The sequence below is a fragment of the Arachis ipaensis genome, chromosome B4, assembly GCF_059453495.1.
Source record: "Arachis ipaensis isolate K30076 ecotype BB chromosome B4, ASM5945349v1, whole genome shotgun sequence".
Lineage (NCBI taxonomy): Eukaryota > Viridiplantae > Streptophyta > Magnoliopsida > Fabales > Fabaceae > Arachis > Arachis ipaensis.
The window spans coordinates 45,161,157-45,187,729 of record NC_142439.1 but is presented as its reverse complement, the minus strand read 5'-3'; the positions used below and the strand labels follow the sequence as shown (position 1 = coordinate 45,187,729).

General features: G+C 39.3%; 1 protein-coding gene across 1 annotated transcript; it reads left to right on the top strand.

Moving 5' to 3' along the window:
• Window positions 1–8,826: 8,826 nt before the first annotated feature.
• Window positions 8,827–10,683, top strand: LOC148567395 (uncharacterized). The gene is made up of 4 exons (XM_088484562.1): window positions 8,827–9,225; window positions 9,530–9,752; window positions 10,475–10,529; window positions 10,608–10,683. Exons 1-4 carry the CDS (start codon window positions 8,827–8,829, stop codon window positions 10,681–10,683), a joined length of 753 nt encoding a protein of 250 aa, XP_088340688.1.
• Window positions 10,684–26,573: the final 15,890 nt, after the last annotated feature.

Sequence of the window (26,573 nt, the reverse complement as noted above, 5' to 3'; positions counted from 1 at the left end):
GAGTATTGATCGAAAGCTTATCTAAAGAGCCGCTTTGAGACATGACACTTAAAGTCAAGGCCAAAGCAAAGAAACTATAAGCTGCTTCAAGGTGACTACATATAAAGAGATCTCCATGATACCATTTGGATGAAAATCCTAAGACCTAATACTCCCAAGATGTAGGGACTAGTAAGCACTGAAGCCCTTGCATGAGCATATGATTTAGAGTTCATCCCACTGTCACTTAATCACTTCACTCACAGGACCTGACAAGTTATTCTTCAATCCGTCTTAATTGAAAGAACCCTGGAGCATAATTCATTTCTTGCTTGGGGACAAGCAAGCTTTAAGTTTGGTGTTGTGATGACAAGTCATCTTAGCCTAGTTTCACTAGCCTTTTTCTTTTGTTTTCAATTGAATTATGCACTTTCTTGAGCCATAAGCAAGCCAATTGGGTAAATTTTCATGCTTCTTTTGATTTAATCAACCATAGATGAATTAATGCAATTTCATGAGGTTTTATGCTATAATTGTCACATATTATGAAAGAATGAATATCTCATGATTTTGAGCATAGCTTTGATGTGTTTGATTGATTAATGATAGGTGAAGAAAGCTTGGAGAAAGGTTGAAGCAAGAAGGAATGGCTAGGAGGAAGAGAGGACAAAAAGTTTGACCAAAAGTTTGCCTCAAACTTTAGCTCAAACTTCTGGAATAAGTGAAAACGAACCAGGGAGCAAAAAGCTTGACCAAAAGTTTGCCTCAAACTTTTGTGCAAACTTTTGGGCAAAAAGCTTGAGCAAAAGTTTGCCTCAAACTTTTTGGCAAACTTTTGGCATCACAAATCAACACCCTGGAGAGCAAAAGTTTGCGCCAACGTTTGCCTAAAACTTTTTGGCAAACGTTGGCGCCATGAGTGTGCAAGGGGAGGCCAACGTTTGAGCAAAAGTTTGCCCCAAACTTTAGCTCAAACGTTGGTAGTAGCAAAATGGGGTGGCTGATATGAAAAGTTTGAGTAAAAGTTTGCCTCAAACTTTTACTCAAACTTTTACTCAAGTTTTCATGATTCCAAACCCGGTTCACTTCGGTTCTTCTCCAAACTCCAAGAGCAATCAACCAAGGCCTCTATCAACCCAATTCCATCAAGAGCAAAGGCCCAATTGAAGGCTTGAAGACAATTTGAAGAAAGTGTATAAATAGCACAGGATTTAAGTTTTTAGGAAGCTTTCTTTTCGGTTTTGATTAGTACACTTAGTAGAGAGCTCACTTGACATTTCTTAGCATTGTTGTTTTAATTCAAGAGAATTTAGAAGGAGAATTGATCTCTCTTCTTCCTTGTTCTTGCCCAGCACTCTTTACTTTCCTTGTCTTGGATCTTGGGGTGGAGAATTGAAGGAAATCTGTTTCAATCTCATCCTGAGATCTCTCTGTTTCATTTTACTGCATAATTAATTTTCCATTTTGGTTAATTGCTTCTGTCTTCTACTTTCTCTGCAATTTACAATTTACAATTCCTTTGCAATTGTTCTTGTTGGATCTAGGAAGGCATTGAGATCTAGACTTGGTTATCTAGTCTCTTGAGTCCTGAGATCTAAATTCTCATTTTACTTTCTCGGTTTAACGCTTTTCATGCTCATTTACAATTCTGTTTTTAGATCCGGTTCAATCCAAGTTATCTTCTATTCCTCTGCTTGTTGAATTTTACTTTCCCTTGTTTAATTTCTGCAAATCCAATTCCCAATTCCCTTTACAATTCAAGCCATTTACATTTCTTGCACTTTAAGATTCTGAAATTTACATTTCTTGCGTTCTAAGTTTCTGCCATTTAATTTCTTGTTCTTTAAGATTCAGCACTTTAAATTTCAGTTCTCTTTAATTTCATGCAATTTACCCATTCCCTTTACTTCCCATGCAATTTAATTTCTGCAAATCACAATTCACTCAACCAAATCTTGATTCGCTTGACTAAATCAACCACTAAACTAAAATTGCTCAGTCCTTCAATCCCTGTGGGATCGACCTCACTCCCGTGAGTTATTATTACTTGATGCGACCCGGTGCACTTGCCGGTGAGTTTTGTGTCGGATCGTTTTCCGCACATCAAGTTTTTGGCGCCGTTGCCGGGGATTGATTAGATTGACAATGATTAAGTGAGGTGGTGATCTAGATCTAGCATTTTTCTTTTCTGTTTCTCTAATTTTTGACTTGCACACTAACTGTTTGAGACTTTGTCTCTACTAACTCCCACTGCACTCAAGCTACAGAGTGCTCTGTGTATCTTTGCTGTTTTGGTTGTATGACATGAACCAGGAGAGAGTTCTCCACCTCTGGAATTTCTGAAGAAGGGCACCAAGAAATGGAGGAGACCGGAAGGAAGTCCATAGTGAGAGGAGAAAATCAAAGGCAACAGGATTTTCAACCTCCATGATCAAAGAATGGAGGATGTCAAGCTAGTGACAATAAAAGAGCGCTTGTTGGGAGGCAACCCAACCTGAGGTAGTTTTCTTTTCATAGCTATTTCAATAAAAAGGTTAATTAATTTTATCTATATTGCAAGAAGCTAAGTTTGGTGTTGCCCACCAAAACAATCTAAGGGAGAATGAAGGATTCTAAGTTTGGTGTTCCACCAAAATTTCATCATAAAACGCATTCTCACTTTCTGCATAATGTTAGCTTCAAGCATTTAGATAAACTAGTTAACTATTCTGCTGTTTCCTAGTTTTCAGTTTTATTACTTTAAAAAAAAAAGAAAAAGAGTTTTACACATGGTTAATCTGATGCACAAGGACCATTGGCAAGGTACTAAGTTTGGTGTTCCCACACCAAAGTAAGTTCAAATGCCCACAAATAAATCATGCAGACTAACCATTGTCTCTAAGTGCTTGGGGAACAAGCAACTTTTAATATCACTGCAGGGTACCATACAAACTTTTGGAAAGATTTAGCATCATCTATCAAAAGGAAGAGAGAGGAATGTAAAGATCGGCAATGATGATGAGGAAGAGGAAAGCAAGCGAACTCCAAAAGGTTGTATTGTTCAGTGATTATTTTGTATCAGATGCTGCTAAATTGAAAGTTACATAATACCCCTGCCTGCCTGCATAGTATAGTTTTTCTGTAATTCAATAATTAAGATGCTTGATTATTCACAACACTACACTTTTCACACTTGTTTGCACTCAATACTTCAAAAATGCATCACATGAAAGTTCTTTGAAAAGAAGGATTGAGGAATTAAACAATTTTGAAGCAAGCAAAAGATTAGGAGAAGTGGCGGTTCTAGTTGTATGATTATGTATTGAGGTTGCATGCTTGTGAAAACTTGCATGGGAGCTCATAGGCAGGACATGAAGTTCAAAGAAGTATTGTGGAGATTCTCAAAAATCTATTGATCCAAGAAGCAGCAAACAAAACAAAAGAAAATAAAGAAAATACAAAAGCAAAAAGAACATGGCCCAAGGCTCTGAGCATCAATTACTAGGCAGAAAAAGAAAGAAGAAACAAAAATCAAAGAGTTGTTAGCCTAGTAAATGCTTGTGGTTGAGTTGTGTCAAAGAAAGTGGCTTGAGCAAGTAAATCCTTAGGGGTGCTTTAACACTTAATACCTTAAAACCAACTGGTTTAGGAGTATTGATTGAAAGCTTATCTAAAGAGCCACTTTGAGACATGACACTTAGAGTCGAGGCCAAAGCACAGAAACTATAAGCTGCTTCAAGGTGACTACATATAAAGAGATCTCCATGATACCATTTGGATGAAAATCCTAAGACCTAAGGCTCCCAATATGTGAGGACTAGTAAGCACTGAAGCCCTTGTATGAGCATATAATTTAGAGTTCACCCCACTGTTACTTGATCACTTCACTCACAGGACCTGACAAGTTGTTCTTCAATCCGTCTTAATTGAAAGAACCTCTGAGCATAATTAGTTTCCTTGCTTGGGGACAAGCAAGCTTTAAGTTTGGTGTTGTGATGACAAGTCATCTTAGCCTAGTTTCACTAGCCTTTTTCTTTTGTTTTCAATTGTATTATGCACTTTCTTGAGCCATAAGCAAGCCAATTGGGTAAATTTTCATGCTTCCTTTGATTTAATCAACCATAGATGAATTAATGCAATTTCATGAGGTTTTATGCTATAATTGTCACATATTATGAAAGAATGAATATCTCATGATTTTGAGCATAGCTTTGATGTGTTTGATTGATTAATGATAGGTGAAGAAAGCTTGGAGAAAGGTTGAAGCAAGAAGGAATGGCTAGGAGGAAGAGAGGACAAAAAGTTTGAGCAAAAGTTTGCCTCAAACTTTAGCTCAAACTTTTGGAATAAGTGAAAACGAACCAGGGAGCAAAAAGCTTGACCAAAAGTTTGCCTCAAACTTTTGTGCAAACTTTTGGGCAAAAAGCTTGAGCAAAAGTTTGCCTCAAACCTTTTGGCAAACTTTTGGCATCACAAATCAACACCCTGGAGAGCAAAAGTTTGCGCCAACGTTTGCCTAAAACTTTTTGGCAAACGTTGGCGCCATGAGTGTGCAAGGGGAGGCCAACGTTTGAGCAAAAGTTTGACCCCAAACTTTAGCTCAAACGTTGGTAGCAGCAAAATGGGGTGGCTGATATGAAAAGTTTGAGTAAAAGTTTGCCTCAAACTTTTACTCAAACTTTTACTCAAGCTTTCATGATTCCATACCCGGTTCACTTCGGTTCTTCTCCAAACTCCAAGAGCAATCAACCAAGGCCTCTATCAACCCAATTCCATCAAGAGCAAAGGCCCAATTGAAGGCTTGAAGACCATTTGAAGAAAGTGTATAAATAGCATAGGATTTAAGTTTTTAGGAAGCTTTCTTTTCGGTTTTGATTAGTACACTTAGTAGAGAGCTCACTTGACATTTCTTAGCATTGTTGTTTTAATTCAAGTGAATTTGGAAGGAGAATTGATCTCTCTTCTTCCTTGTTCTTGCCCAGCACTCTTTACTTTCCTTGTCTTGGATCTTGGGGTGGAGAATTGAAGGAAATCTGTTTCAATCTCATCCTGAGATCTCTCTGTTTCATTTTACTGCATAATTAATTTTCCATTTTGGTTAATTGCTTCTGTCTTCTACTTTCTCTGCAATTTACAATTTACAATTCCTTTGCAATTGTTCTTGTTGGATCTAGGAAGGCATTGAGATCTAGACTTGGTTATCTAGTCTCTTGAGTCCTGAGATCTAAATTCTCATTTTACTTTCTCTGTTTAACGCTTTTTATGCTCATTTACAATTCTGTTTTTAGATCCGGTTCAATCCAAGTTATCTTCTATTCCTCTGCTTGTTGAATTTTACTTTCCCTTGTTTAATTTCTGCAAATCCAATTCCCAATTCCCTTTACAATTCAAGCCATTTACATTTCTTGCACTTGAAGATTCTTAAATTTACATTTCTTGCGTTCTAAGTTTCTGCCATTTAATTTCTTGTTCTTTAAGATTCAGCACTTTAAATTTCAGTTCTCTTTAATTTCATGCAATTTACCCATTCCCTTTACTTCCCATGCAATTTAATTTCTGCAAATCACAATTTACTCAACCAAATCTTGATTCGCTTGACTAAATCAACCACTAAACTAAAATTGCTCAATCCTTCAATCCCTGTGGGATCGACCTCACTCCCGTGAGTTATTATTACTTGATGCGACCCGGTGCACTTGTCGGTGAGTTTTGTGTCGGATCGTTTTCCGCACATCAAGTTTTTGGCGCCGTTGCCGGGGATTGATTAGATTGACAATGATTAAGTGAAGTGGAGATCTAGATCAAGCACTTTTTCTTTTCTGTCCTTTAACTTTCAATTAACCCACTAACTGTTTGAATTTTTGCTTAAGATAACTAAAACTTCATTCTAGCAGTAGATTGAAGTATCACTGGTTTGTGTGTTTCTTATGTTCTGCTTGTATATCAGGTACAAGAAGAACCACACCAACCTTTCATGAACAAGACGAAAGAACTCTCAGGAGGTTAAGAAGAGCTGAAAGAGGGAAAAATATTGTTGGAGAAGAGGAATCAAAAGAAGAATTCCAAGATATGGAGGAACATTCAACCAATCCACCTGGTGGAGCAGACAATAACAACAACAACCCACCCCAGAGGAGAGTTTTGGCCTCCTACACCTTTGCAAATGCTAGACATTGTGGAAGCAGCATTCTCACCCCTAATGTCAATGCAAATAACTTTGAATTGAAGCCACAACTCATTACATTGGTCCAAAACAACTGCTCATTTGGGGGAGGACCATTGGAGGATCCAAATCAACATCTATCTACCTTCTTAAGGATTTGTGACACTGTCAAGTCCAATGGCGTGAATCCTGAGACTTACAAGCTTCTGCTGTTCCCGTTCTCATTAAGGGACAAGGCCGCACAATGGCTTGAAACTTTTCCTCAAGAAAGCATCACTAGCTGGGATGATTTGGTGACTAAATTTCTAGCCAAATTCTATCCACCTCAAAGAGTCATCAGGCTGAAAACTGAGGTGCAAACATTCACATAATTGGATGCTAAAAATCTATATGAAGTATGGGAGAGATACAAGGCTCTGCTGAGGAAATGTCCACCAGAAATGTTCACTGAGTGGGACAAGCTATAGAACTTCTATGAAGGACTCACTCTAAAGGCTCAAGAATCACTTGACCACTCAGCTGGAGGATCATTGCAACTGATGAAAACAGCAGAAGAAGCTTAAAATCTTATTGACATGGTGGCCAACAATCAATATTTCTTTGCTCACCAAAGAAATTGCCAACCATCACAAAGGAGAGGAGTAATGGAGCTAGAAGGAGTGGACTCAATATTGGCTCAAAACAAGATGATGCAGCAGCAAATTCAACAACAATTTGAGCAAATGGCCAAGAGGATTGATAGCCTCCAAGTTACAGCAGTTAACACAAGCCAACCATCATCCACATGGGGGCAAAATGAAGAAACTCAAGAAGAACAACAACAAGAGCAAGTACAGTATATGCACAACCAAGGACCAAATGAAGTGTATGGTGATACATATAATCCATCCTGGAAGAACCACCCAAACCTCAGATGGGGAGATAATCACATCCAAAACCAACAACCATGGCAGAGGAACTCAAACCAATACAACCCAAGAAGCAACCAAAACCACAACCAGCAGCAAACTAACCAGAACCCCTACAGAAAACCTCAAAACAACTACCCCAACTCCAACCAGTACCAATCCAATAACCAACCCACCAACCAAAATGCCTACCATCCACCACCCACATCTCACAACCCACCTCAAGTATCACCTGAATCTCAAAGACTCACTAACTTGGAGACCTTGATGGATAAAATGTTGAAACACCAGGAAATGACAACCAAGAACCATGAAGCCTCCATAAAGAGCCTAGAGAGGCAAATTGGGCAAATCTCCAAATAGATTTCTGTTGAGAGACCTTCAAGTTCACTGCCGAGTGACTCAATCCCAAATCCTAAGGAAGAATGCAAGGCAATACAATTAAGGAGCAATCTAGATCCCACAATTAAGACAATGATCCATAAATAGCTAAGATGTCCAAGTGTGAGTTTTGGAAGGAGGAAGTGAAGTTCCTAGGTCACGTGGTGAGCAAAGGAGGAATAGCCGTAGATCCTTCAAAAGTAAAGGCGGTGATGGAATGGGAAAGACCAACGACGGTGACAGAAGTCAGAAGTTTCTTGTGCTTAGCCAGATATTACTGGAGATTTATTGAAGGATTTTCTCGAATTGCGCTACCGATGTCTAGGTTGACAAGGAAGGAGGTATCGTGTGTGTGGACGTCGGAGTGTGAAGAAAGTTTTTAGACCCTGAAACAAAAGTTAACTTCAGCGCCTGTTTTGATTTTGCCGGAACCGCATGAACCGTTTGAAGTGTACTGTGACACTTCTTTAAAGGGTTTGGGTTGCATGCTAATGCAACACTGGAATGTAGTGGCACGCATTGCATCAGCTGAGACCGCATGAGGTAAATTACCCAACTCATGACCTGAAATTAGCGGCAATTATGTTTGCATTGAAGATTTGGAGACACCACTTGTACGGAGTGAAGTTTAGCATCTTTTCTAAGCACAAGAGTCTAAAATACATCTTTGATCAGAAGGAGCTCAATATGCGTCAGAGGAGGTGAATGGAATTGCTTAAAGATTATGATTTTGAATTGAGTTATCACCCTGGAAAGGCGAATGTGGTAGCAGACGCGTTGAGTCGGAAGTCTTTAACATTTGCTTGGATGAGAATCAAGGAAGAGGAGCTAGTGGATAAGTTTGTGGATCCTAAATTGGATATTGGTGAAGTTACCGGAAGAGCTTATTTTAATCAATTGCAGATTTCAAGTACGTTTAAAATAGAGATTCATAGGGCTCAGCAAGATGGGCAAAAGCTTCAGCAATTATTTCAACTAGTTGGTAAGGAGAGGCGTGGAGAATTCACTAAGGATGGTGAAGGATTGTGGAGATACAAGGGGAGAATTTGCATACCGAATGTCGGGAGTTTGAGGCAAGACTTGTTGTCGGAAGCTCACAACAATGGGTTTCCCATTCATCCTGGCACTACAAAGATGTACTATGACCTAAAGAAGATGTTCTGGTAGCCTGGGATGAAAGATGATGTAGCTACAATGGTATCCAAGTACCTGACGTGTCAGAAAGTGAAAATAGAGCATTAGAAACCATCGGGAATGCTACAGCCACTTGAGATTACTCAGTGGAAGTGGGAAGGAATTGCGATGGACTTTGTGACCGGTTTACCAAAGATTAGGTCGGGATTTGATGCGGTTTGAGTGATCGTGGATCGCTTAACCAAATTCGCTCATTTTCTGCCTATCCGAGTAAACTATTCTATGGAGGAGTTGGCGAGATTGTACATCAAGGAGATAGTAAGGTTGCACGGTGTGCCATCGAGCATAGTGTCAGACCATGATCCCCGATTCACATCAAGATTTTGGGGAGCTTTCCAATGGGCTTTCGGTACGAAGCTATGTCTCAGTACCACGTATCATCCACAAATGGATGGACAGTCGGAAAGGACTATTCAGACATTGGAAGATATGTTGAGAGCATGTGTCTTGGATCAACCTAGAAGTTGGGATCGTTATATGCCATTGGTTGAGTTTGCGTATAATAATAGCTTTCATGCGAGCATTGGGATGGCTTCATATGAAGCCTTGTATGGACGGAAGTGCCAATCTCCTTTTTGTTGGTATGAATCTGGTGAAGCAAGTGTATTGGGTCCTGATTTGGTAGCATAGACTACTGAAAAAATTAAGAAGACTAGGGAGAGGATTCTAACGGCATAGAGTCGACAGAAGAGTTATGTGGATCAGAGAAGGAAATCGTTGGAATTTGAAGTATGAGAGAACGTATTTCTAAGGGTTACACCGACAACTGGGATCGGAAGAGTGATTAAAACAAAGAAGTTGAATCCGAGGTTCATTGGACCGTTTGAGATCTTAAGGCGATTTCGGGCCGGTGGCATATCAAGTAACTTTGCCGCCTCACTTGTCTAACTTGCATGACGTATTCCACGTATCACAACTCTGTAAGTACACGACAAATGAGGCTCATGTGTTAGAGCCCGAGTTGGTCGAGTTGAGGGAGAACTTGACATTTCAAGTAACACCAGTGAGAATTGATGACACCAGTGTGAAAAAGTTACATGGAAAGGAAGTTCAGTTGGTTAAGGTTTCTTGGAAGCAAGTAGGAGTTGAAGAGAATACTTGGGAATTGGAGTCCAAGATGCAGAAGGATTATCCCGAACTATTCTCAGGTAGTCGTTAAATTTTGAGGGCAAAATTTCTTATTTGGTGGGGAGAATGTAAGAACCGAGACTAATTAATCGTGTAAGTAAATAATTAATATTGCCCAAAATAGGATCCAAAAAAATTGGAATGAGAATTTGAGGATTTAAATATAATTTTTGGACTCAGTAGATTTTTCTGAGTCAGAAAATGTATTTTTTGCGAAAAACTGAGAAAAACTGTAAATCGGCAGTTGAACCGATTGAACCGATTTAAATCTTCCCGGTACTGTGCGAGAAGATTTAAAATAGTGAAAAACCTTAGAAAAATATTAGAAATGGAAAACTAGGCGTTAATTTTAAAGGTTTGGCCTAAAGTTAGGCCAAACGGGCTAAAAACGCTAACGGGTTGGACTGGGTCGAAGTTGGACCCAAGCCCAACATATATATAGGTCCATTAATGAACCCATTCAGCAACAACACACTTAAACACAACACCACATAGCTGAAAGCGGAAGTAGGAAGAAACCCCCATTAACACTATTCATCATCAACTTCTCAAGCTCATAACTTGAGCTACGAAGCTCTAATCACTGCACCGTTTGCGGGCACACAATCCTTGCGAAGAGCTCTACAAAACCAACCCAAGAAACTGGTAAGAAATTCACGAAATCCCTCTCAATTCTTCCTTCCAAAATTTCAAATTCTTGGGGTTTTGTATTGAATGAATTTTTGTAATTTTGGGTGTATAGGTACACTCGAGTCTTTGATTACCTTTGGGTTTGGCCTCCAAAACTGTTGGGTAAGGTAAGAGGTTTTGAACTCTTATTAAATTTTAATTATGATGAACCCTAGTTTGATTTGTTATGATTTTTGTGTATATAGCTTGATTATTGTGTTTTTGGAGGCCTTTGGAATTGAGTTGAAGCTTGTTGGAGTTGATTGGTGGCTTGAATTATGATTGAAAGCTTGCTTGCACTCAATTTTTGGGTTTTGGAACATATTGAGAATTGGCCAAGGTATGGTTTCGGTTTCCTCTATGTAGTATATAATATTTCTGGACACTTAGGCTAGTGACCCATAGGATAGGGTTGAATTAAATTGGTTGTTGGATTGTTGAATGATGATTTATGATGAGATATAATGGATTGATGATTTGAGTATGTGATGAATTATTATGTTGAATTTGATAAAGATGGTGTAATATATTTAGATTGAGACGACATGAGATTGAATATGATGCTTGGTATTGAAAGATTTATGATTGATGAATGTATTGGTGGAGAGTTGTTTATAATGTGTTATAATTGATGATTGCGGTTGAGAATAATGAAATGTGATGGAAAATTTTGGTAAGAACGGTGTAATGTGATACAAAGGGTATATTGTGATGTGAGTTGGAGTTGGAAGGGATTTGGTTTGATTTTGGTTGATGATTGTGGTAAAAATTGAAACTTGTGAACTTTGGGTAAAACTGAAATTTTGGTGAACTTCCATGAAACTTATCTTGAGCTGCCGTGCTTGAAATTCAAAGTGTTTTATATTAAATGAAAGAAAATTGAACAAGCTTTAGAATGGTTTAAACTTTGTGGAAATCCAAATTTGGTAGAAAAAGATATGATTGTGGAAAGTTTGGTGACAAAATCTGAAATTCTGCAATGTTGCAGAATTTTGTGATTTCTGGTTTGTGTGCGCACACACACCCCTGTGATTTTTGGAACCTGTGCGCACACACAGCCTTGTGCGTACGCACACACAGGGGAAGGCCTTCTGTTCAGAGCGCTAGCACAACCTGTGCACGCACATAACCAATGAAGTATTACAACCTGTGCGTACGCACAGACCTGTGCGCACGCACACGTTGGAAGGTGCGTTCTGTTGGGGCGCTAGCACGCCTTGTGCGAGTGAACAGAATTGCAAAATTTGGTACTGGTGCATACGCACACGTTTAAAAAATCTCCCTGGGCGTGTGCATGCACATCCCTGTGCGTACGCACATGCCCTGTTTTTCAACTTAAACTTTGATTTTGACTATGTCACCTTCCCACCGAGCTTGTAAATTTCTGTGACACATTTTTAAGACTCTTGGGCTTAATTTTGGGTATTAAAACATGGGAAAAGTCTTAAGTAGAATTAATTGTATTTATTTCGAAAAGTTAGAGAACAAAGACTTAGGTTTCTGGTGTACTGAGGATGGGTATGGTGAAATAAGAAGGGAGAAAGATACCTGACTTGAGAAATTGACGAACTGATGAGTTCGGAATGGAAATATTGAATTGACAGTGGTTAAAATGAGTCGAGGACTCGGGGTGAAATGATGGATCCATGATGTACTGAAAATGTTTTCTGAAAACCAAAGTTTTATATTGAGACAATTGAGACGCTATGCGCTTGGCAGGGACGGTGGTTAATCCTGCCTGTCGAGGTAGTGGCGGCAACTGATGCCAGGGCATTTTGGCCAGTTTCACTGACCTTTTCTTTACTGTTTTTAGGATAGTTTCATGCATTTTCTTAGGAAATAAGCTAGTTTTGGGTAGATATTCACTTACACCTTGATTCAAGCATACATTGTGCATTTTACATGATTTCATGAGGATTTTGCATGAGTTTAGTGACAAATTGTATTCTGCATTACCCATGACTTGGACTAGAACTTTGATGCACTCTATTGCCTGATTTGAGGACCAAAGGAAGCAAGGAATGGGAGGTAACTTGCAAAGTTAATGAGAAAAGTGACTGCCAATGACGCTCTCGAAGCCATCATTACCCACGTTAAGAGTCACGTTAACTAAGTTAACATGAACTCTAATGTGAAGAAGGGAATTTGAGCCAACGTTAGTGACACTTAACATTATCACTAACGTTGGCCAATGCTCACAAGTGGCCACGTTAGAGTCCACGTTAACTTAGTTAACGTGGCCTCTAACGTTAAAAGGGAGAAAGGAAGCAAACGTTGGCCTAAGTGCACAATGCCACGTTAACTTGGTTAACGTGGAAGCTAACGTGAAGAGGCAAGAGTGGTCGACAATGTTAGTGACACCCAACATTGTCTCTAACGTTGGAAGCAACCACACAACCCCAAGGAGCCACGTTAACTTCCACGTTAACTTAGTTAACGTGGAGGCTAATGTGAGAGAAGAAGGTGATGGCCAACGTTAGTGACACTCAACATTGTCACCAACGTTGGAAGGAGCCACACAAGACACTATGAGCCACGTTAACTCCCACGTTAACTTAGTTAACGTGGAAGCTAACGTGGATGAGGAATGATGAGCCAATGTTAGTGACACTCAACATTGTCACTAACGTTGGGGATGGCTAAGCATGGCCACGTTATAAGCCACGTTAACCTAGTTAACGTGGATTCTAACGTGACACATGGGGGCACATTGGAACGTTAGTGACAATGTTGAATGTCACTAACGTTCTCGAAGGATGGCAAGCCCACGTTAAAGAGCCACGTTAACTAAGTTAACGTGGGCTCTAACGTAGGAGCAATGGGGGCTTTTCAACGTTATTGGGAAAGTTAAGTCCCAATAACATGTTCGAAGGACCTAGAGGCAACGTTGGTGGCAACGTTTGTGCCACTAACGTTGAGGTTAACGCGGCTTTTACTTAGGAACGTTAGTGAGAAAGTTGATTGTCACTAACGTTCTCAAACTCATATTTTCACTAAACGTTAACAACCCTAACGTCCTGAGCTAAAAGCTCTACCCACTTCACACTTTCTCTCTGCAAGTAAAGCCAAGCCCAAATGAAAAAGAGAACTGCTTCAAACTCAAGATCCAAAGGCCCAAGACTTGAAGAGCCAACTAGAAGATGAGAAGAGTAGTATATATAGGAGTAGCTTTGAATTATTTTGGAGTGTGGCTGGGAGTTGGAAAATAGCATAGAACTACTTCCTGTATTTTACTTTCTTTGCTCTTCTAGTTTTCATCATGTATTCTCCATCTTTGTTTTCACTTTCCAGAGCTATGAACAACTAAACCCCTTTCATTGGGTTAGGGAGCTCTGTTGTAATTTGATGGATCAATACTAGTTTTCATTATTCTTCTTCTATCTTTTCTCTTGATTTTACTTGAAAGCTTTCGATCTTCATCCAATTGGGTAGTTATCTTGGAAAAGAAACTATTCATACTTGGATCTCTTCTGAACCTTGGAAGAGGAATGAAGAGATCAAGCTAGAAATGCTTTCTCATGCTGGACCAAATTGGGTTTGGATGGATATGTGACTATAATCCTCTCAATGCTTGATTTGGGAAATGCATGTGGTATAATCAGTGACCATACTTCATCTCTTCTCATGGGCAATTGACCAAGGAATTGGCTATTGATCAAGATTTGAGAGATTGAATTACAAGAAATTGTAATTCAATCACTTAAGATTGCCAAGGAGATCAATGAGTGCATTGATTGAGGAAGAGATGTAAATGAGATTGATCCGGAGAATGCAACATCTCCTAAGCCCAATGAACTCCCCATTTCTGATCTTACCCATTTTCTTTAATTTCTGTCATTTACATTTATGAGCAATTCCCCCATTCCCATTTAAGATTCTGCAATTTACTTTCTGCCATTTACTTTCCCGCATTTAACTTTCTGCAATTCTCAACTCAATTTCTAATTCGCTCAACTAGAACATTCCTCTAATTAAAGTTGCTTGATCAATCAATCCTTGTGGGATTCGACCTCACTCTATTGTGAGTTTTTACTTGACGACAAATTCGGTACACTTGCTGAAGGAAATTTGTTATGAGACAAGTTTTCCGTGCATCAAGTTTATGGCGCCGTTGCCAGGGATTGATTGTTCATCAACAATGATTAGATTGGAGGATAACTAGATTGAGCATTTTATTTTGTTTTGATTTAAATTTCTATTTGAGTTATTTACTTCCTGTTTTAGTTAATTTCTTCCCTTCCCCCTACTAATTTTTTTTTTGTTATTTACATTTCATCTCACTAACCCACTAACTGTTTAATATATTGCATCACTCACACTAACAGTAATTCTAAGAGATATACTTTCTGCACCCTTTCTCTTTGCTTGTACTTGTTGGTTGTATGACAGGGAGAAGAAGCGGGGCTTCAACTTCTTTTGATTCTGAACCTGAGAGAACCTTCCTTAACTAAGGAGGGAGGCAAGAGACAAACGTGTAGTTGGTGCTGAAGAAGAGGAGGAACACTTTGACGAATACTTTGAACCAAACATGGAAGAAAACATGGAAAACCATCATGAAGAAGAGGCTCACAACCATGGCGGAAGAGGTCGAGCAAATCATACTGGGAGGATAGAAGAGTTTTAGGCTCTTATATCAATCCAAACCCAGGAAACTATGGAAGTAGCATTCAAAAGCCAACCATCCATGCCAACAATTTTGAACTGAAGCCACAGCTCATCACCCTTGTGCAGAACAACTGTTCGTTCGGAGGAAGTGTCCAAGAGGACCCAAATCAATATTTAACCACCTTCCTGAGAATATGTGACACAGTGAAGTCTAATGGTGTTCATCCTGACACCTATAGACTGCTTTTATTTCCATTCTCACTCAGGGATAAGGCAGCCAAGTGGCTGGAATCTTTCCCAAGGGAAAGCTTGACAACTTGGGAAGACGTGGTGAACAAATTCTTAGCAAGATTTTACCCTCCTCAAAGAATCAATAGGCTGAGAGCTAAGGTCCAAACCTTCAGGCAACAAGATGGTGAGACTCTATATGAAGCATGGGAGAGGTTTAAAGACCTGACAAGGAGGTGTCCAGCTGACATGTTCAACAAATGGGTGCAGCTGCACATTTTCTATGAAGGGCTCTCTTATGAGTCAAAGAAGGCTATAGACCATTCATCCGGAGGATCTTTGAACAAGAAGAAAATCATTGAGGAGGCTATAGATGTCATTGAAACAGTAGCAGAGAACGACTACTTCTATGCTTCCAAAAGAGGGAACACAAGAGGAATAATGGAGCTAAACAATGTAAATGCTTTATTGGCCCAAAACAAGCTCATTACCCAACAGCTAGCTGACCTCACCAAGAAGATGGAGAGGAACCAAGTAGCAGCAATCTCCACTTCATCAACAACCCAAGAAGGAGTGAATGAAGAAGCAGAGGGTAGTCAGGAGCAAGCCAACTACATTGGGAATTCACCTAGGCAGAACCATGATCCTTACTCCAAGAATTACAACCCTGGATGGAGGAATCACCCAAACTTTGGGTGGGGAAATCAACAAGACCAAAGCCTTGATCAAAGACGCCCAAATCCAAACAATTTCACATTTAGACCATATCAACATCCCAATAAAAACACCTCTCCACATTCATATCAAGGCCAGAACAACCCTCCTCAACCTGACCTATCATCATTTGATGAAAGAATCTCAAGGATTGAAAATCTACTTGAAGGCATATGCAAGGATATCCAAGACAACAAGGTGTTCAAGGAGGAAGTGCGAGCCAGTTTCAAGAACCAAGGAGACACAATCAAGAGGTTAGAATCTCAGGTAGGATATCTCTCTGAGCAAATTCCCAAACCCACAGATGGATTCCCAAGTGACACAGAGAAGAATCCGAGAGGTGAAACAAAGAATGTAAGATGGGAAGATTGCAAGATGGTCACTATAAGTGATAAGGAGACTGAGGACAAGCCAAGCAAGCTGTCAGAACAACCTGAAGATAACTCAATAGAGAAGGAGGAAAAAGAATACCAAGAACCAGAAATATCAAAACAGGAGCTGCTGAGACTCTATGCACCTTTTCCCCAACTGCTCAATGGTGCTGTGGAGAAGAGAATATACTCAAGATTTCTTGACTTGTTTGCATCTTTGCATGTGAACATACCATTCATCAAGACTATCCAACAAATGCCTGCATATACAAGTATATGAAGGAGCTGCTTCCTAGGAAAAGCTCACTCAAGGGAGGCCAGACTATAGTGATGAACAAGGGGTGCAGTGCCCTCATTCAACCACAGTTGCCTACGAAAAGAAAAGATCCAGGGAGTTTTCATGTCCCCTGTGCCATAGGAGAAACAATGTTTGATAGAGCACTCCACGATTTGGGAGCAAGCATCAACTTAATGCCCTTAGCCCTGGTGAAGAGACTGCAGATCAATGAGATATTGCCCACAGATGTGGTCATCAGGCTGGCTGACAAAACTCAAAAACAAGCAATAGGGGTGGTGGAAAATGTGTTGTTAAAGGTTGGGAAATACTACCTCCCAACATACTTTGTCATCTTGGACATGGAAGAGAGTCACACTCACCCAATCATATTGGAAAGACCATTCCTAGCTACAGCCAGAGCACTCATAGATGTGGAGCGAGGGGAGCTAATATTGAGGATCCATGATGAACAACTCAGCTTCAATGTCTTCAAACTCTCCCAAGAAGCTGACCAAGAAAATAAAGAACCAAGCACAGATCGTAACGAAATATTGACAGAGGAAGCAAACATTGAAGCACAACCAGCCCAACTGGGAAAGCCCTTGGTTGATGAACAAGGAAATAAGCAACTGTCACAGCTCAAGGAAAAGCTGGAGGAACCTAAACCACCAGAAACATGTGAAGACAACAACAAAATTTCCTTAGAAGAAGAAGCTACAAAGAGCAAGGCAACATCAAAAGGGACAAAGAAGAAAGTACTAAGGGGGTGGAGGAACAAGAAGATCCCTACGGAAGACTTCTCTCCAGGAGATAAAGTGAACTCAGCTTACTTCCTAGATATCCCCCCTAATCTCTCGACTGTACCATCTCAGTTACCTAAGGTCTTCACTATTAACAAAGTCCTCTCCTTGGAACATGTGGAGATCATTGATACAACCAATGGATATAAGTCCAAGGCAAGAGGGGAGGACTTGAAGCATTATCAACCTTCCTGATGAAGGAGAAACGTCAAGCTAGTGACGCTAAAGAAGCGCTTCATGGGAGGCAACCCATGTTTTATTAGCTTTTACTAGTAAATAAGTCAATATTCATAAATTCCAACCCAAACTTGGTGACGTTCTTATATTGCAGTATATATAGTGAAGAACAAGTTTGGTATTCAAAGCATACCAAGAAAGCATGAATGCAACAGAGAGCATGCTAGTCTTGGAGCTTTGAACAGAACTTTTCATCACAGTGCTTCAAATTAAGTTTGGTGTCACCCCATGGTGCCACCAAAATGCATATAAGGATACACAGTTAGTTAGTTAGTTGGAGTTCATGAATAAACAATCTAATCTTTTCTTTTCTTTATTAATTATAGCCGTAAAGGCTAAATTGTCTTTTTGATATTATGTCTTACTTTTCTTATTTGATCTTTATAGGGAAAGGAAAGGAGCATTAAAGGAGATTGATTGGACAATTTAATGAGAAAGGTTCGGCCACTTCATGAAGAGGGCACTATACACGTGCCTCAAAGGGGAATACATTGGGAATGGTTGCCATGCAACATTGGAGGAAGAACAAACTTGGAAAGCGAACCAACTACATCATAAAGTTGAGAATCCTCGTGCTTACTCCATACACAACCCCATCTGTTCATCATACACCAACCTCATCAATCCACACCTTTCATCTCTTCATCACTTCTCTATATAAGTGAATCAAATTCACACCATCTCCACATTTGAAATTCATACCCCTTGCACTTTACTTTCCAGCAACCAATTCTTCAACCTCCCACTCTCTAAACCCCACATCTCTTCCCTTCACTACACCCGTTTTGCTTTAATTTCATTCATGGCATCATCAAGTTCCAAGAGGCAGAAGAGGAAGGAACCAACGGAAAACATTCCCTTCGACGAGAAGAGATTCAAGACTGCCTTCCATGAACGAGAATTTGAGCGGATAAAGCTCAAAAAGATACTGCCCGAGTTAACCTTCCAAATCAATGAAGACAAATGCCCACAGATTTGGGAGAAGATTGAAGAAAGAGGGTGGCAATTGCTCACCAATCCAGAGGGGAAGATCAATGCAAACCTCATCAAAGAGTTCTACGCAAATGTGGTCAGAAAAGACAAAACCAGGACCCCAACCTTCAAAAGCTATGTAAGAGGAAAGGAGGTAGATTTCAGCCCAAATGCTATAATAAGAACTCTTCACCTGAAATCACCATATTTTGATGAGCCTAGCTATCATGCAAGGATAAGTAAAAGCCAAGACAATGATAAGCTCACTGAGATAGTGACTGACATCTGTGTTATAGCAGCGGACTGGGAGAGGTATGGAGATGGGAGACCCCGGTTCATCAAGAGGGGAGACCTCAGCCCAGAAGCCAAGGGGTGGTTTGAACTTGTAAGGAGGTCTATTCTCCGAGCTGCGAATAATTCAGAGGTAAATATTAATCGAGCAACTATGGTACATTGCCTAGTACAAGGTGGAGAAATCAACGTACATGAACTTATAGCTGAGGGAATTCAAGATTCAGCTGAGAAGCTTGAATCAGGTGCCAGGCTTTGGTACCCCAGCACCATTCTCCGATTGTGCACAAAGGCCAAAGTGGTTTTTGAGGATAGTAATCCAGACTAGGTTAACCCAGGGAGGCTAATGACAACCCAGCGTATGGCCTATACCACACTTGCTCAGCAACAAAGAAGGCCACAAATAGGGAAACTAAAAGCAAAGGAAGGAGCCCACCAAGAGGAGTCTCATGAGGAAGAATATCAACAGGGAGAGTATCCTTACCTAGTCGATTTGAATATGAATCACCTTCTAAGAGCTATTGAAGATTTGGGGATGAGACATATGGAAGGACAAGAGCAAATATTGAACTGGATGAGCCAACAAGAAGAGTGGAAGAAACAACAAATGGAGCAGCAACAGGAACAATACTCCCAGCTAACTCAAGCCATCCACCAAGTTACTGAGAGGCAAGAACGTCAAGATAAGCATTGGCAGGAACTCAATCAGCACAAATAGCCTAGATGACAACATTCAATGAGTTCACTGTGCTTAATGAAGGACGGCAATTACATCGGGAGGAGTTCTATGTCAACACTCAAGCCAAGTTGAACTACATGTCCAATAATCTGCATCATCTACACTATGCCATCCCTACATATGATGAGGTCCAAAAGGATTTTATAGAACAAGAGGAAAAGAAGGTGAAACAGCAAAAGGAAATACTCAAGAAGAAGATGGAAGATGGTGGTTTCTGGAAGAAGCTGCTTGGAAAAGGCAAGGGAAGTGGGAGCACAAGCAATCAAGAAGGAGAGCATGGACATCCACAAGAGTAAAAGGTGGTGGAGTTCCTTCTTTGTTCCATCTTTCTCTATGTTTTAAATAAGGAAGGTCTTGTATGAAATAGAACTTGCTTCCATGTTATGTTTAAACCTTTTTCAATTCTGTCTTTTAGGTTTTTGGTATTGAAGAAAGTCTCTGTGTGCTAGTCTTTATGTTACTACACCATCTCCTTACTTAATTGTATGTTTGTCCCTTTAAATCAAATGAAAAGAAAATGAGTTGTTTTTAAAAAGACCAGAGTGGAGTTCATAATATGGAAGTGCATTCATGAGTTTTTGGTGTGATCATAAGTTAGCTAAGTTGGTTCAACCACAAGGTGGAAGGACAACTATCTGTCATGAATACCATGCTTGAGACACACCCCATGAGACTAGCTAAATAAGAAGATCCTAATAAGAAAAAAGGAAAGAACAATCAAAGTTGAGGAATAAAAGAAAAAGACTAAGCAATAAGGCTAGGCACCAATGGTTTTAAATCTTGAAGCATGTGTCTGTGGTGTTCCTGTGTGAGGGATCTACTTGGATGAATAAGCTCTTATGGGTGCCTTATCACTTGGTAACTTGGGTTAACTAACTTGGGATTATCAGCTGAAAGTCCACTATCAAGAGTAACCTTCACCACAGAACATTTAGTAACCCAAAGAGGTGCTGGACACCAAGGCCTCAAGAAAAGAAAAAGAATAAACTATATGCCTATGGTGTGCATGTATGGGGGAGAGACTTGAGCAAGTAAGTCCTTAGGGGTGCTTCAACACCTAGCACCTTGAACCAACTGGTTCGGGAGTGTTGGCTGAAAGCTTATTTTAAAGAGTTGCCCCTTTACAGAACACTTAGCCTAAGAACAAAAATAAGCCCTGAAATAACAACAAAAGGATCAATAAATAAAAGTTTCATGGGATGCAATCATAGTGAGTATTCTAGGATATGATAAAGGTTTGAAAGCCAGGAATGAACCTAAGTTGCTATGCATGAAACCAACATAAAACCAGGGACATGACTTCCACAAGAATGACTCATTTCTCTTGGTATCCCATTCATCATTCTCTTGTTCCAGTACTTGCTTAGGGACAAGCAAGCTTTAAGTTTGGTGTTGTGATGCCAGGGCATTTTGGCCAGTTTTACTGACCTTTTTTTTACTATTTTTAGGATAGTTTCAGGCATTTTCTTAGGAAATAAGCTAGTTTTGGGTAGATATTCACTTACAACTTGATTCAAGCATACATTGTGCATTTTACATGATTTTATGAGGATTTTGCATGAGTTTAGTGACAAATTGTATTCTGCATTACCCATGACTTGGACTAGAACTTTGATGCACTCTATTGCCTGATTTCAGGACCAAAGGAAGCAAGGAATGGGAGGTAAATTGCAAAGTTAATGAGAAAAGTGACTGCCAATGACGCTCTCGAAGCCATCATTACCCACGTTAAGAGTCACATTAACTAAGTTAATGTGAACTCTAATGTGAAGAAGGGAATTTGAGCCAACGTTAGTGACACTTAACATTATCACTAATGTTGGCCAATGCTCACAAGTGGCCACGTTAGAGTCCACGTTAACTTAGTTAACGTGGCCTCTAACGTTAAAAGGGGAAAGGAAGCAAACGTTAGTGACATTCAACATTGTCACTAACGTTGGCCTAAGTGCACAATGCCACGTTAACTCCCACGTTAACTTGGTTAACGTGGAAGCTAACGTGAAGAGGCAAGAGTGGTCGACAACGTTAGTGACACCCAACATTGTCACTAACGTTGGAAGCAACCACACAACCCAAGGAGCCACGTTAACTTCCACGTTAACTTAGTTAACGTGGAGGCTAACGTGAGAGAAGAAGGTGATGGCCAACGTTATTGACACTCAACATTGTCACTAACGTTGGAAGGAGCCACACAAGCCACTATGAGCCACGTTAACTCCCACGTTAACTTAGTTAACGTGGAAGCTAACGTGGATGAGGAATGATGAGCCAACGTTAGTGACACTCAACATTGTCACTAACGTTGGGGATGGCTAAGCATGGCCACGTTATAAGCCACGTTAACCTAGTTAACGTGGATTCTAACGTGAGACATGGGGGCACATTGGAACGTTAGTGACAATGTTGAATGTCACTAACGTTCTCGAAGGATGGCAAGCCCACGTTAAAGAGCCACGTTAACTAAGTTAACGTGGGCTCTAACGTAGGAGCAATGGGGGCTTTTCAACGTTATTGGGAAAGTTAAGTCCCAATAACGTGTGCGAAGGACCTAGAGGCAACGTTGGTGGCAACGTTTGTGCCACTAACGTTGAGGTTAACGTGACTTTTACTTAGGAACGTTAGTGAGAAAGTTGATTGTCACTAACATTCTCGAACTCATATTTTCACTAAACGTTAACAACCCTAACGTCCTGAGCTAAAAGCTCTGCCCACTTCACACTTTCTCTCTGCAAGTAAAGCCAAGCCCAAATGAAGAAGAGAACTGCTTCAAACTCAAGATCCAAAGGCCCAAGACTTGAAGAGCCAACTAGAAGATGAGAAGAGTAGTATATATAGGAGTAGCTTTGAATTATTTTGGAGAGTGGCTTGGAGTTGGAAAATAGAATAGAACTACTTCCTGTATTTTACTTTCTTTGCTCTTCTAGTTTTCATCATGTATTCTCCATCTTTGTTTTCACTTTCCAGAGCTATGAACAACTAAACCCCTTTCATTGGGTTAGGGAGCTCTGTTGTAATTTGATGGATCAATACTAGTTTTCATTATTCTTCTACTATCTTTTTCTCTTGATTTTACTTGAAAGCTTTCGATCTTCATCCAATTGGGTAGTTATCTTGGAAAAGAAACTATTCATACTTGGATCTCTTCTGAACCTTGGAAGAGGAATGATGAGATCAAGCTAGAAATGCTTTCTCATGCTGGACCAAATTAGGTTTGGATGGATATGTGACTATAATCCTCTCAATGCTTGATTTGGGAAATGTATGTGGTATAATCAGTGACCATACTTCATCTCTTCTCATGAGCAATTGACCAAGGAATTGGCTATTGATCAAGATTTGAGAGATTGAATTACAAGAAATTGTAATTCAATCACTTAAGATTGCCAAGGAGATCAATGAGTGCATTGATTGAGGAAGAGATGTAAATGAGATTGATCCGGAGAATGCAACATCTCCTAAGCCCAATGAACTCCCCATTTCTGATCTTACCCATTCTCTTTAATTTCTGTCATTTACATTTATGAGCAATTCCCCTATTCCCATTTAAGATTCTGCAATTTACTTTCTGCCATTTACTTTCCCGCATTTAACTTTCTGCAATTTTCAACTCAATTTCTGATTCACTCAACTAGAACATTCCTCTAATTAAAGTTGCTTGATCAATCAATCCTTGTGGGATTCGACCTCACTCTATTGTGAGTTTTTACTTGATGACAAATTCGGTACACTTGCCGAAGGAAATTTGTTATGAGACAAGTTTTCCATGCATCAGCGGCGTAAGGACGGTGGTTAATCCTGCTTACATTGAGATGTGAGGTCTGTGGCAAGAGTGTCTCGCTCGCATCCCTTCGGATCAATAGAGTGTGCAGGCACAAAATCCTGGACGGTGTTCCGAGAACCATATCTCGGGGGTTCCCAATTATGATTCCGAAGGGCGACATCTCCATGGAGATGTGTCAGGTTGGTAGTTGAACCAACAATGTGATATCACAGCCAATAGTCCAAGCATTCATCATATGCATCTTCTATCTATTTGTTTGCTTTGCCGACTTGTAATGGCTTACCTAATTGTATAACATGCCTAATTGCCTACTTGAATTACTTGCTGACGAACGGATTTCTGCCGGTAAAGAATTTTATAAAAAATAATCACGTTGTAGGTATAGTTTCTAAACCAACAGAGAATCTTTTTGTGCAAAAACTTTGGTTGTCACAAGTAACAAAATCTAATAAAATTTATAACCGAAGTATTTAAACCTCGGGTCGTCTCTCAAGGAATTGCAGGGAGGTGTATTTATTATTAGTTATGGGTTTTTGTTTTCTGAGAAATTTTAAGAGTTGAATAACAGAAATAAATAATTGTAAATTAATACAATGAAAATTAAAAGAGATTTATATATTCTAATTAAAAAGCCTTGAATGGAAGAATGATTAATTGGAAGTTCTATTCTTGTTGGAATTCTCTCAAGTGTAGTATAAAGAGGTTGTTGTTTTCACTTAGTTAACCCTTAATAAATAAAGGAAAGTCAAGTGATTGAGCTAACTCTTATTCACAAATCCTAGTCCTTTCCCTTGGGAAGGTCTAGCGTTAGTAAATACAGAATTAGCCAACAACTTCCAATTTAACTATCCACTTGAGCATTCCAACTCAAGTGTCTCCTCTTAATCAACCCCATATCAAGTTGGGAGTCTACTCTGCCATCTTGCATATCATCTTTGTTGTTGGGAGTTTGGAATAGAAAAGAGACATGATAATAAAATTGAAAGCAATTAAATAAATAATAAAATTAAATGAAAAGGTATTAAAATTAAGGATATTAAAGAGTAAGAGACAAGGAAATCAAACTAGAATGATAAAAACTTCAACAGAGGTAGTAACTCTTATTGATTGGCTGGATTCTCCCACTTTATAGCCTCTAATCTATGTGTTCTGGGCTGAAAACTGGATCAAAAACAGTCCAGAAATCGCTCCCAGCGATTTTTGATATGTCCAGGTCGCTGCAAAGTCACGCGGAAGCGTCGTCCACGCGTTAGCATGGATTGGGTTTTTGCTAGGTGACGCGTCCCTATGACCCACGCGTTTGTGTCGCCTGGCTTCGGGGCAGCTTTGGCAAATTATATATCGTTGCGAAGCCCCAGATATTATTTCTAACGCAACTAGAACCGCGTCATTTGGACCTCTGTAGCTCAAGTTATGATCGATTTAGTACCAGGAGGTCAGGCTGGATAGCTTTAGCAGTTCCTTTAGTTTCTTGTATTCCTTCCACTTTTGCATGCTTCCTTTCCATCCTCTAAGCCATTCCTGCCCTATAAACCTTGAAAACACTTAACACACATATCAAGGCATTGAATGGTAATGAGAAAGGGTTAAACATAGCAATTTTAAGGCCAAAGAAGCATGTTTTCAATTATAGAATAACACTAGGAAGGAATGTGTAAACTCATGCAAATCATATGAATAAGTGAGCGGAGAGTTGATAAAAACCACTCAATTAAGCACAAGATAAATCATAAAATAGTGGTTTATCAACCTCCCCACACTTAAACATTAGCTTGTCCTCATGCTAAGCTCAAGAGAAACTATAAGAGTGAAGATGAATGGTTGAATGTATGAAATGCAACCTATCTGTATAAATGCAACTACATGCAGAATGCTTTTTCCTACTTGGTGAAAAAGTAAATAAATCTTTCAAGAACAAATATGAACTGGATTTCACTAATTCAAATCATAAAAATGAAGTACAATTAGACTTGCAGAAGAAAATAGCTCATGAAAGCCGGGAACAAAGAATCGAGCATCGAACCCTCACTGGAAGTGTATGCACTCTAATCGCTAAAGTGTTTAAGGTTCGATCTCTCAATTCTCAACTAATCTTGCTTTCTAAGGCTTGCTCTTCATCTAACAATCAACAAAAATTTAATGCATAAATACACATATCAAGAGGTCTTTTAAGGGTTGTAATGGGGTTAGGGTCAAAGTAGGATTGTATTTGGCCAAGTGGACTAAAATCTGAATCCTTAATTAACTTAAACTTTTCACCTAACTTTAGACAATCCATGTAACCATAATACCACATCTAATTATCCATTAACCATGTTTTCCACATATTCATGCATCCTAATTTCAAGTACAGTACATATGCATTGCTTTCACCACTTACTTTGGGGCATTTTGTCCCCTTTTTTTATTTGCTCTTTTTCTTTTCTTTTTCTCTCTTTTTTTTCTTTTTTTTCTTTTTCTATTTTTCTTCTCTTAATATTTTTTTTTTCATAATTTTTCTTTCTTTTGCTTTTCTTAAGGCATATGATTAAGGTATTGAATGCATGAACATATTCTCAACATTCTTTCACATTTTCAAAAAATTCTAACATACTCAATTCTCAAACCAAATGTTTCCAAATCCAACTTTCCCACACTTAATTCATGAGCACTCTCACTAGTCTAAGCTAACCAAGGATTCAAATTAAGGACATTATTGTTTTCCGCTTAGAGTTAATGATGTGCTAAAGTAAAGAACAAAGGCGTAAAATAGGCTCAAAATTGGTTTGCAAGGGATAATAAAAGGTAAGGCCATATGGGTATGTAAGCTTAGCGAAATAAGGCCTCAATCATGTAAGTGTATGCATACATAAAACAAAGGAAATATAGAATCAAGCAAGACAAAGATCACAATTTTAGAGAGAACAATACACACCAAAAATAAAATATTGGTTGATAAAATGCAACCAATTCAAATAAGCTCAAGAATCTCATAGGTTTTGTGTGTTCGAGCTCTAAACCATGTTTCAGTATAATATTCCTTCAAACAAGTTTATAAAAAATTTTAATTTAAATTAGTGGAATACTCTAAAAAGTTTCTTGAAAAAGAATTCATCACTTCAACCAAGTAGTGGTAAATTATGCACAAAATCAAACAAAATATGCAATCAAACATGGA

Excerpts from the sequence above, each read along its gene's own strand:
- LOC148567395 (XM_088484562.1), top strand. The coding sequence starts at position 8,827 with ATGGAGGAGTTGGCGAGATTGTACATCAAGGAGATAGTAAGGTTGCAC. Across the intron at positions 9,226-9,529 it reads GTGTATTGGGTCCTGATTTG|TACACGACAAATGAGGCTCA; the intron begins GTAGCATAGACT and ends CAACTCTGTAAG. Across the intron at positions 10,530-10,607 it reads CTCCAAAACTGTTGGGTAAG|CTTGATTATTGTGTTTTTGG; the intron begins GTAAGAGGTTTT and ends TTGTGTATATAG.